A 12,842-nucleotide genomic window follows, 5' to 3' on the forward strand; every position below is an offset into this window, starting at 1 on the left:
TTGCAGCAGCATCACTCGTTTGTTTAGATGCTCATGTCTGGTTTTGCTAAAAACATACAATTTCAAACTCTATAAATTTTGCCTAGTTTTTGGTATGTCTACCTTTTTACATTTTGCATTCTAATTTCAGCTCTATGCTTAAGTGTTTACCACCTTGTAAAATAAACTCTTAAGCCATTAGAGATGGGAATCCACACTTATTATTTTATAAATGTAGTGTAATTTTACTTCTGGGTAATATAATGGCACCCTGCTCCAGTACTCTTGCCTGGAAAATCCCATGGATGGAGGAGCCTGTTAGGCTGCAGTCCATGGGGTCGCTAAGAGTCGGACACGACTGAGCGACTTCACTTTCACTTTTCACTTTCTTGCATTGGAGAAGGAAATGGCAACCCACTCCAGTGTTCTTGCCTGGAGAATCCCAGGGACGGTGGAGCCTGGTGGGCTGCCGTCTATGGGGTCCCACAGAGTCGGACACAACTGAAGTGACTTAGCATAGCATAGCAATATAATTTAGATGTCATATTTTTAAGTTAAATCCAGACACACAAACTTGGCAAAGTTTATGATGGTGGATTTTCAGATATAATATTGAAGGGATGTTTTCATTTTGACTGTAATTGATGGAATTGCTAATCATGCAGAAGTACAGGTGAGTGAGTCATGTTAGAGAAACAGTGACGTATAGCGACTGGAAGAGCAGACCTTAGAGCCACGTTGTCCATGTCGGAGCTTAGCTGCGCTGCGCACTGGCTCTGTGACTGTGCGCCGGCCACTTGCCTGCCCTCTGTCCTAGTGTGGTTTCTTCATCAGTAAGGTAGAATGGCCACAGGGCCTCAGAGCAGCGCTTGCACGCGTTACACACTGTCAGTGATTACTGCTCTTCACGTGTGAATGAAGAGACGTGGCTCAGCAGTGCCCCCTCATGGTGGTGCATTTTCAACCATGAGCAGAATTTGTTTTTAAGTACGGGTATTTCAAATATATTGTGATAATTATCAACAGAAATTTGTAGTCAGAGGAAGTGATCTACTTTAATGTATCTTGGTATACATATAGTCATGAGTTTTTTTCTCTAAACCTAACAATTGAAATGTTTAATCTGATTTTCCTTAAAGATAGGCTATTTTCATTCATTCACTCATTCATTCAGCATCTGTTTATTTCTTATGTGACAGTAGTGCTAAACAGTTAAAGGTACAGGATTGAAAAAGATAGAATCTCTTCCTTCAAGGTACTCTGGTATGAGATAGTAGAAGCAGATAAAATTCACTGTTAAAATACTGTGTGACGAGGGCTGGAGTAGATGAATGCAAATGATTATTATGACAGACAGATAGAACGTTTCGGTATGTAATTACAAGTGTTGTCCTTGGCTGTATTTCACATTCATTGAAAATGGGACCGTATTTCAGCTTTTCTTTGGTTATCTGTGCCTCAAGTAACTCTTGGAATGTCACTGGGAGACGTGGCCTGAATTAACCTATTGACTCCACGAGTGCATCTTGAGACTCCACTTCCCTTTACGTGTTGACCTGTGTGAGCATTTTCTCACCTACTTAATTTAATTACCTCTCTGTTGTGGCCCTAAAGCTCCAACTTCATGTTAAAGATCATAGAATTTGTGTTAAAATCAAATCATTGATTGTTTTTTGGAATTTGTTTTTGAATGATTAATAGATTGACTTACATTATTTCTATGTTGCTGTCAATCTTTTTAAAACCAACCATCTCTCCGGTCTTGTGATTTAGACAAATAACATGAGAATATAACCTGGATCCTCTAAGTTGATCAGTAAATCTGGGTAATGACATTCAGCCCTTGAGGGGCTTTGGTTACTGTTTTTCTTTGTCTCCTATATTCTTGAATGTGAGTACTGAGGAGACAGTGCACAGGGTCATGCCGTTGAATGGCCAGCGTGGAGCAGGCCTGGGTGTGCTCTACACGGCTTGAGGGCTGCTCTGTACTATAACCCTGCCACCCCGTGGGTGTCGGAATCTTCCTTTAAATGCAGATTTCTGCACACCCAGTCCCCCTCTCCGTCTCCCTGCCTGCTAGGGCTGTGTCGCCCCCAGTGGTTCCTGTGTGAAGTGTGGGGACCTGTGTCCTGGCTGCTGTGCACTGCCACAGCAGAAAGCAGAGCCCCCACAGTGAAGGAGAGAGGGCGTCTTAGGTCTCGTATCCCCCTTCCTTTTTCTCCTCTGGTGCCATTAGTGTCAGTGTCTGCTCTTTTGAGTTAAAATTCAGATGGAGAAGAACAGTAACTGTTCCCATTAGTCAGATGTGTAGCCTAAATGGGTAAGCCCCTCAGCAGCTTCCTAGGCCTGACCACAGTGTTTCTCCACATTTGCATCTCAGTTTGCACACCTGTTCTCTGAGACCCATTTTTCTTGCTGCTCAGAAAGATGATAATGGTGATGGCAATAAAATTTATGGGGTGCTTCTTTGGGCCGAGCCCTGTGGTAGGCACTTCCCTGGATTGTTTCTTTTAATCAGTATGGTGGTAAGGGGCGGGTGCTCGAATTTGTCTCCCAGTTTGGGTGGGGGAAACTGAGGCATCAGGAGGAGGCAGATGGCACTCAGAACCCATCTCACAGTGAGCGAGTGGCAGGATGTGCTCTTAATGCAGGGCTGGCTGCCTGTGGTCAGGAAGCGGTGTGAGAGTGGTCCACAGCTTGGTGTGTGGACGTTGCAAATTCATTCAGGCTTTCCCAATACATTTAGTGAAATGTTTGGTAATATAAAATTTTGTTTGCATTTCAGTGTTAAAGCAGGCCCAGGAGGTTATCCAGTAAGGGCACTCTTGTTTCAGCCTACTGTGTATTCGGGGCCGTTAGGCTTCACTTCAACTTTGGAAGTTAAGAGAATAGACCAAATAGTGGCTCAGTTCAGTTTAGTTCAGTTCAGTCGCTCAGTCGTGTCCGACTCTTTGCAACCCCATGAATCGCAGCACGCCAGGCCTCCCTGTCCATCACCAACTCCGGGAGTTCACTGAGACTCACGTCCATCGAGTCAGTGATGCCATCCAGCCATCTCATCCTCTGTCGTCCCCTTCTCCTCTTGCCCCCAATCCCTCCCAGCATCAGTCTTTTCCAATGAGTCAGCTCTTGGCATGAGGTAGCCAAAGTATTGGAGTTTCATCTTTAGTATCAGTCCTTCCAAAGAACACCCAAGACTGATCTCCTTTAGGATGGACTGGTTGGATCTCCTTGCAGTCCAAGGGACTCTAAAGAGTCTTCTCCAACACCACAGTTCAAAAGCATCAATTCTTCAGCGCTCAGCCTTCTTCACAGTCCAACTCTCATATCCATACATGACCACAGGAAAAACCATAGCCTTGACTAGATGGACCTGTGTTGGCAAAGTAATGTCTCTGTTTTTCAATATGCTATCTAGGTTGGTCATAACTTTCCTTCCAAGGAATAAGCATCTTTTAATTTCGTGGCTGCTGGCTAGCATTAAATAAGATGGAAAGTCACCTTGATCATATGAAATATTAGGAATATTGAAGATTATTAGGGCTCTTCTTAACCATCATCCTATAGAGAAGATTTAAACAGCGGGTGGCAGGAGGGCTGAGCTTGTTGGGTACTGATCTGAGCCTGCCTTCAATTCCAAGTGAGGGGATAGATTGAAACTCGGAACTAGAACGTTGCAGCTGCAGAAACAACTCCAGGCCGTAGCTCCACTGTCTCCTTCTCATTTTATACACAGAATGACAAAGGGATTTACTTTGTGTAACTGGTTCATAGATACATGGGTGTATTATATTACTCTTTCTGAAATATTTCATAATAAAAATTGTTACTTATAAATGAGAAAAACCTTTTAAAGGCTTGATTAGAAAACAGTGATTACTAATAATGCCAAACAGTGATTCGTTTAAAGTAACCTTTTAAAGAAAATTGTTTTCTAATTAAGAATATAAGGTTGAAAATAATAAAATTATGTATTATTATTATGTTTAAAATCATTAATATGTCATTTCTTCTATTTCTACATTGTGGTGACCTCTTTGATGCAGGAATTTTATTAGGTGACTAAATAAAATTAGCTTAAGCAATTATGTATTTTCTCTTTCCCCTTCCTTACACAGTATGTTTTTATATGTCAGACTAATAGTCATAGCTAAATAATTTCTGAATTATAAAAATTGCTTCTGATAATATTAACCTAACTTCATTATGTAAGAAATGCTGTATCCGGTAAGAAGTGCTATCTGTTGAGGAAGTCATACAGAAAGCAGTCAATTTTTAAAGTGGTCTCAATTCTGGTGAGTGATTCCAACAGGTTGATGTATATGTAACAAACTGTCTTCTTTTCACACAGCATTAAAGCTTCCTTTTGGCAAAACAACAGTGATGCATTTGGTGGCCAGAGAGACCTTGCCAGAGCCAAACTCCCAAGGTGAGCTGTGTGCTGGGAGCTTTCTGCCTTGCACCACAGAGGCAGGCATTCACAAATGGCTCCAGTTCTCTTGGATATTCTGGGGAAAGGATGTTTTCATAGTTTATGGTCAGAGCTCGCTAAGCGGATAACCAGGCATTTTGGAGACAGGCTAAAACTAAAAGGGTATTTATTATAGCCTTTTAATTTTAAAAAATGCCAACATTAAGCAAAAAAAAAAAATCTGTTTCTTATTATGCTGGAATCCCTCTGCTTCCCCCAAGCATCTTTATAAACCAGGCTTCTCTTCACTTTGCCTAGGTCAGAGGAATCGTGAAAAGACTGGAGAGAGTAACTGTTGTGTCATCCTGTAAGCGGTCTGCCGGGCGCGGTGTGGCGTGGTCTTTGTCTTTCGTGCTGCCGGGCCAGGGGCGACCCGGCATCGCTTCAGAACCTTCAGGAAGAGTCTGCCTGTAGACCCATGGACCTCAACCACCACGTGAAAACTGTCATCTTCTCTCATGAAAGTAAAAAGAACCAAGGACATTTTTCACTATGACTTTTTATTTCTAGTAGCTTTGTTTATGTTAAGCAGTTTTAAAATATAAATTGATTTTTGAATGCAAGTCAATCTCCAGGGGAAAAGTTAACAAGTGATTTTTCATAGCAGAAACCATTTTGCTGCCACAAAAGTTTTCATCACCAGAACTAACAAATCAAGTGTTCCAAATACAGTTTTGCACTAAAAACGATTGACAATTATTTTCTTCATCAGCAGAATTTATAACATGGTTTATGGTACCTAGAAATACTCATATGTGTAAATCCACACTGGAAGACACTCAGCAATTAATGAAGTTAATTGCTGGGCCAACTTGAAAGGAAAAAATGGAAAAGAACCTAAAATGTTGGGTGAATTCTACCGAAGGCAGCCGTGGCGGCTGCACTGGCACAGAATCCTGCCCTGAGCGCGCTGTTCTCACTGCGACAGATGAAAAGACACAGTGTGCCTGTTGCTGGAGGTGCTCAGCAGAGGCTCGTGATGCTAGGTGTCTTTCCTTCACACGCGCACTCCAGGCAGACTGACGGGGGCTTGTTCACACAGCACAAGAGTGCGGGCGCGCGTCTTAGCCTTAACGTGGGGGGAGTTCCAGTCACTCGTAGATTTCCATGATTGCACAGAAATATTAGAAAACCTCATGGATTCACCACTTTTATGTATTTGAATATCAGCAAATTCAATTTTCCGTAATTATTGCTCATCTCTGTGTCCCGTATCATACTTGCTTATTAATGAGAGCTCAGATGAATTCTTAAAATTAAAAATTCTCCATAGGACTAATTTCGTTTCTATATGTAGTTTGCCTTGGGTATTAGTGCTTGCAATTGTATTAAAATCGAAAGCTTGATTTTTAAGGCATACTTGATTAAGGATGCCATTCTTTTGTTTTGTACCAATAATTTAAAAATTGATATGCTAAAAACAATTTGCACAGCACTAAAGCATGAGCTAGTTTCATCTAAACCTGTAAAAAAAAATATAAAAGATTTTATATTTTTTCACTGGGAAGAAATTCTTCCTGGGTGAAATTGCGAATATGTGTAGAATATATTTAATAAAAACCTCATAAAATACCTAACTATAGAACTTAAATATAGATTGGCGTGTAGTATATAGAACAATATTCCATATAAATAACTCTAGCCTTTATAAAAATGAAGTTGCAGGCTGACATAATGTTCTGTACTGAGATGAGCGTCCACGGCCCTTCCAAGCAGTGAGTGTAAATGGCTTCAGTCAGCTTCGTTGAAAGGTAATCAGGTTATTTTATTCATTGTTAATGCTTTGATGAAAAGGCTTTATATGCAGTAGGTCTACAAAAATATTGTTCATACTGATCAGAATTAAATTTGTATAGAGCAGAGTTTTAAAATGAATGTAAATAGCACTAAACATTTTCTTTCTGCAACCTGTACTTATAGATTCTTTCTGTACACTAAATAAAAAAATATCATAGTGCATTTTGGTGGTAATTTTAAAGGTCTTTGATTAGGTTGATAGTTGTTTAAGTACTGTCTCATCCATGTTATAATTGTTCAATTTTTATTTCTGAATCTTTAAGAAAATTTGTTGAATATTCTATTGTTAGTTTTGGGAGGATTCCCAGTGTATCTCTGATATTTAACCTGGTTAATTTGTGCACAGTCATGACAATGGGTAGCAGTACGTAGTCTCTGTTATCACTAAGATGTTCTATTCAAGAGATGTTAAATATTTATATGCTTTGTTGACTGGCTCAAATGTGAATTCTGTTAGTGTTGACTAAAGAAGAATCTAGTTACTTAATTGGGCAATTAAGCCATTTATGGCTCTATTCTTTCCTAATATAAACTACTGGTAATTATTTTTAATACTATTTTAATTCTAATTATTGTTTTTCCAAAGTTAAAGACTATCAGTAAATTATGATTGAAATTTTATGATAGCTAACCACATTCCCTATTGGTTTTCTATGTATTTTTCTGTGTGTTACCACGTTATAAATTTCCCTTCACAAGACTTGGAGTTTGCAAAATGGATAAACTGGATCATTAGTAGAGAAAGAAATGTGTCACTTAATACCTAATATCATTGTTGTGCAAAATGAAAAAAAAAAAAAAAAGCAGTAAAATTATATACTGAAAACACCAAAAATTTAGATGCCTTAATAGTGTATACATGAAAATACTCAACTGTCCCTTTTTGAAATAGTTCTTTGGACTGCTTGACGGTTAAAATCGATACCACATCCCAGTGAAGATCCCTCTGCCAGAAACAGTAGCTCACGCACGGAAAGGCGAGGGCTGCAGAGGTCCAGTCCTGTGAACACAGCCTGAGTTACGGGCCTGAGGCCCTCCTAGCACTTGGTATTTAATTCCTGTCTTTTACCTAAATTGTCCTGGATTTTAAGCGTTCTGGGAAAGGCAAAGCTTTTCTTCTTTATTAAAACCTCAGCATGTCTCCTTGATCTGACTTATTTACTTTCTATTCAAGATAAATTATATCTTATCATGGAAAAGTATAGTATCTGACATCATCACTGACATTAAATGAGGTTTCCTCATAACAGGCATTTATCCTTAGTTTTATGTCATCTTGACCAATGTTACAGTAATTTCTGTTAGCTGATTGTGGTATATGATGTTTAATGTGAAAAGAAATTAAAACTTTCTTCATCTGTTGTAGAATATTTCTCTTCTTTTAAATGACTAATGTTCATAATTTTGGTGTAAAAATTTTGTCTGCACTATTTTCCTCTTTTTTTCCTTCAGTTTATTTCATTACATTCTTCAGTAAAAGCAGTATTGTGTCAGCCCTTTATTTTTCTGTGTTACCTAAACCAAAGAGAAAGTGATCAAGTAAGATGGAGTACGCCTTCACACTGTCCTTATTGGTAACTGTCACAGGCATTTCTTTAATTTTTTTTTCCCATTATTATTTTGTGATATAGTCACTGGTTAGCCAAACCAGGTGATTGGGGGTGGGAGGAGGGCTTGAAGGAGCACGCATAGCCTATACTTGTGGTTGAAACCAAACCACAGGCTGCTGGCCGTCTCCTCGGCAGTTTCCCTGTCCTGGCAGAGTGGGCCTCTTGGCCGTGGCAGTGGGTGTTGGCAGTGGCTCCCTCAGTCTATCGCAGCCGGCCTCCTGGCGCACTTTTCTTCAGAAGACTCTTGATACATGAAGCCCTTTCACGGACTGGGCGACTGGAGAGCTGACTTCTGAAAGAGCTCATGGACAAAATCAAGTCAACATCTAAGTCTTGGTAAAGTTTAATCCAGTACTAGGACATGAGAACATTTCATTTATTAAGTTACTTTGTGACTCTTGACAGTGACATCAAATGTCTTGTGATATTTTTTATAATTCTGCCTCTTTTTCAAGATGACAACTTTAAAGAAATACACAGTAGGCATTGTAAATTAATGCTGTGAAAAGGGGGGTGCCAGTCTCTCCTTTGATTCCACCAATTAAAAGCAGGAAGTGAGGGCTTCCCTGGAAGTCCAGTGGCTAGGACACTGCTTCCACTGCAGGGTCTGAGGTCCCATCCCTGGTTGGGAGATCTCTCACGCCACCTGGTGCGGCCAAAAAGAAAAATACACACATATTTCTTAATGTAGATCTAGAAGTACTGTACATTCAGACATTCAGTATCTGATTTGTATTTTCTACAGACATCTTATTTTGATGGACAGGGAGTCTACATTGCAGTAGAAGAAACCTCATTTTAAGAAACGGAGCAGGATGTAGAGGGGAACAGTGCTGACCGCATGCAGGGCTGTAACCTCCAGGTTTAATCCATGCTGCTCTTTGGTCTGGCCACATGTTCCACGTGATGATAAAAGAGAGGGATTTATTTCGTTCTCAGCTGTCTGCTCAATAAGGTGGATTTTCTGGCATTCTGGAGCCTGGCTCCTCTCATAGTCCCTGCTTCTTGATCACGCACCATGCTTTTCTCTTGCGGGTGGGAGGTGGGGTTTCTTAACAGAGCTCCACTAATCAGCGAGCTGCTTTCTACCACTGCTTCTCAGGCATTTTTAAAAATTTGATATTTGACACATCTCCGTCCTGACTACCCCTGCCCCTCAGCTCTCAGAACACAGGATACTATGCAGGAAAACCACAGGACTTCAGGGTCCAGTTCCTTAACCTTTGGGTTTTGGTTGTTTCATGTGTAGATTAAGAATAATACCTATTTTGTAGGGTTGTAAGGATTATTTTAAGATAAATAGAGCACTGATTGGACAAAGAACTTACCCGACCAACCTGCAACCCTGTCAAAGGGCCTTCTGTTGGAAGTAGAGGCCAGGCACCCGCGTGGTTCTAGATGTCCCGTAGAAGTAGATTAGAAAAAGGAGAGAAAAAATGAAAGTTCGGCATGCAGATCTCACAAGTAAATATGACCATATAGTCACAAGTTACTGTGATGAGGAAGGAAAAAAGACATTGAGAAGGTCATCGAGGCAACAAGTCAGCTCTCCAGCCTCATAACTTAGCACGAGCAGACCGGGAGCTTGGCCACATAAATCAAGGGTGCGTATAGTAAATGTCTAACACCTCGGAGAATGATGTTCGCTTGGAATGAGCTGGGTGGAGAGGAAATAAGAAGTACATGTTTACTGTGTTTAAAAAGGACAGGGCAGCAATAACGCTGCTGGGTGTCAACCCTGGTTGCATGCTGGGACCACCTGGGGAGTTTTTACATTATCATATTAATGCCCGGGCTTCTCACATCAGCTGAATGAAACCTGAACGCTTGTGGCTCGGAATGGTCACCTGCAGATGGCCATAAACTGAACCACTTAAATACCAATAACACAGGAAAACAGTGGGAAGACTACAACAAATGGAGTTGAAATGGAAATGGGGTGAGAGGCTGGGGATGGAAATGAGGAACTTGGCCGCCTTGGGTTCAAGTCACCAAAGCCGGATGGACATACTGGGTAGGACTGTAGGAGCCGTTGTGCACGCTGGCTGAGCAGTACTGCCCCCTTGCCCACCTCCCACCGTTGCCCCAGACCCCCTCCCGGGGCATTGTGTCTGGGTTCTGTGCTGGGCCCACGTTTTAAGTTTCAGTGACAAACCTGAGTGTGTCCAAAGGTGACCGGGGTACAGAAGGAGCTGGAAATGATGTCACCAGTGAGCTATTAAACCCCCCAAAGAGAAAGCAGAAGCAGATAACCTTTCACATGTTTGAAGGTCTGTAATGCAGGAAAGGCATGGTACCTCATGTGAGCCGCTGCGGTGGTCAGAACAGAACTCGGGCAGAAATTGCAAGTAGGCAGATTTGATTCCGTTTGGTTCTGAAGTGCAGAAATGAAAGCAGCTCTTTTTGAGTAGTGAGACTGCTGTTATAGGAAGTGTTCAAGCAGAGGCTGTCAGAAGGAACAAGGGCCCTTTCGTGCAGGGAGGATGCAGAGGAGAGTCATGCGTTGGGTGCAAGAATGGATTAGTTAACAGGAGCTAAATCTGACTCCCTCCTGAATTTCTCTGTTCCTTTCTGTCCTCTGCATCAGGGTTATTCTCTTACCACCCCCCACCACACCCCTCATTCATTTCTAGGCACCCACCCCTTCCTCCTCCCCTCCAGTGTAGCCTTTCTTACCACTGAGGATGGTCTTGGGACCCCTACATAATTACTAAGACTTCCTTAATCCTCAATGTCTCCAAAGAACTACCATCACATTTTAGCTGAAATGTGACCATCCCTTAGTACAGTAAGTAAGTCCCTTACCTACATACGAGTTCCATTCCAAGAAAGTGAAAGTTGCTCAGTTGTGTCCGACTCTTTTCGATCCCATGGACTATACAGTCCATGGAATTCTCCAGGCCAGAATACTGGAATGGGTAGCCTTTCCCTTCTCCAAGGGATCTTCCTAACCTAGGGATTGAACCCAGGTCCCCCACATTGCAGGTGGATTCTATACCAGCTGAACCACAAGGAAAGCCCTCCATTCCAAGAACGTGTTTGTAAATCCAATTTGTCCGTAAGTCCAAAAAGTTAGCTTGGGCACCCAACTAACACAACTGGCTGTGTAGTATTGTACTGTAATATGTTCATAGTACTTTTCACACAAATAATACATAAACATTTTAGACTGTACAGTACCTTGAGAAGTACAGCAGTGCAGGATCCCAGCTGGCACTTCTTAGCAGTGCCAGCTCCATCACTACTTCCAGACATCCTGCCAAGGCTTGAAATAAAGACACTGAACTACTGTACTCCGTACAGTGTTGTTGTTCAGTCACTAAGTTGTGTCTTTGCAACCCCCTGGACTCGGCCAACAGGTTCTTCTGTTCTGGGGATTTCCAGGCAAGAATGCTGGAGTGGGTTGCCCTTTCCTTCTCCAGGGGATCTTCCCAGATGAGGAACCAAACCTGTGTCTCCCTTCTGTTCTGGGGATTTCCAGGCAAGAATGCTGGAGTGGGTTGCCCTTTCCTTCTCCAGGGGATCTTCCCAGACCAGGAACCAAACCTGTGTCTCCCTTCTGTTCTGGGGATTTCCAGGCAAGAATGCTGGAGTGGGTTGCCCTTTCCTTCTCCAGGGGATCTTCCCAGACCAGGAACCAAACCTGTGTCTCCCTTCTGTTCTTGGGATTTCCAGGCAAGAATGCTGGAGTGGGTTGCCCTTTCCTTCTCCAGGGGATCTTCCCAGACCAGGAACCAAACCTGTGTCTCCCTTCTGTTCTTGGGATTTCCAGGCAAGAATGCTGGAGTGGGTTGCCCTTTCCTTCTCCAGGGGATCTTCCCAGACCAGGAACCAAACCTGTGTCTCCTGCATTGGCAGGTGGATTCTTCACCACTGAGCCACTAGGGAGCCTCACTCCATGCATACTGTACAGGGGAGTACAGAAAAGCACAGCCACACGCATGGTTGCAGAGGATGCACACACGTGACAATGTGCGCCAGCCTCAGGAGCTAACTTACCTGACTGGGCATGAGGCCACATGTTTGCATCTTTAAAATTTGAAAGTTAAAGGTTCATATGTAGGGGACTTAACCGTATATATGTCTGAGCTGAGGTCCCTAGAGAGTAGAGACTGAGGCAAAGCCTACATGCTTTACTGGTTGTTTTCACCCCAGGACAATAGAAATGAGAAAAAAACAAAATTAGAAATTTGGTGGGCAAAGGGGGAAGGTTACCTGAATGGTAGGGAATCAGAACTGGTTTGGGGAGTAGACAGTGTCCAAGTGGAATCATAAAAACGAGAAGGATTTGCAGGTCAGTGTTCATAGCAAGATAATTCACAGTATCCAAAAGATGGCAACCACTCAGGCAGGTGACTGCTGCTGCTGCTAAGTCGCTTCAGTCGTGTCCGACTCTGTGCGACTCCATAGACGGCAGCCCACCAGGCTCCCCCGTCCCTGGGATTCTCCAGGCAAGAACACTGGAGTGGGTTGCCATTGCCTTCTCCGAAGCAGGTGACGAGAGAAGCAAAATGTGGTATTGTCAGACAACAGAACCTTTAAAAGCATGGCAATTCTGACACGTGCTGCAACATGGAGGAGCCTTGAAGATACTATTGTAAGTGAAATAAGAAATCACAAAATGACAAATAATGATTCCACTTAGTCAAAGTACCTTGAATAGGCAAATTCACAGAGACAGAAAGTAGAATAGAGGTGACCAGGAGTCGGGGAAGGCAGGGCTGGGGAGATAGAGACTCAGTTTCAGTTTGGGAAGACAAAAGTGTTCTGGAGATGAATGGCAGTGATGTTTGCACAATACGATGAATGTATGTAATGCCCGGACTGCACACTTAAAAATAGTTAATATGGTAAATTCTGTCTTACATATATTTTACCATAATAAAAAAAAATAATTTTTTCCCCCAGAAATGTGAGTAGGCCTTACCCAGGAAAAGGAGCATGGTGGAGGGTCAGAGAGAAAGGTCGGGGTTGGGGGGGCAGTG

At 42.3% G+C, this 12,842-nt stretch overlaps 1 protein-coding gene and 1 long non-coding RNA gene across 2 annotated transcripts in view; one reads left to right on the plus strand and one right to left on the minus strand.

Moving 5' to 3' along the window:
• UBL3 (ubiquitin like 3) overlaps positions 1–7,729 on the plus strand; it is a 48,861-nt gene extending 41,132 nt beyond the window's left edge. Inside the window, exons 4-5 of the mRNA NM_001038144.2 lie at positions 4,331–4,408; positions 4,709–7,729. Of these exons, the coding sequence (NP_001033233.1) occupies positions 4,331–4,408; positions 4,709–4,761 (131 nt within the window). The 3' untranslated portion in view covers positions 4,762–7,729. The remainder of the gene's footprint in view (positions 1–4,330; positions 4,409–4,708) is intronic.
• Positions 7,029–10,507, minus strand: LOC132346759 (uncharacterized). Its single transcript, XR_009496704.1, has 2 exons — positions 9,186–10,507; positions 7,029–8,503 (listed from the first exon to the last, which is right to left on the minus strand). It is a non-coding gene; the product is annotated as an uncharacterized lncRNA (long non-coding RNA).
• Between the last annotated feature and the right edge of the window lie 2,335 nt (positions 10,508–12,842).

The sequence above is a fragment of the Bos taurus genome, chromosome 12, assembly GCF_002263795.3.
Source record: "Bos taurus isolate L1 Dominette 01449 registration number 42190680 breed Hereford chromosome 12, ARS-UCD2.0, whole genome shotgun sequence".
Taxonomy (NCBI): domain Eukaryota; kingdom Metazoa; phylum Chordata; class Mammalia; order Artiodactyla; family Bovidae; genus Bos; species Bos taurus.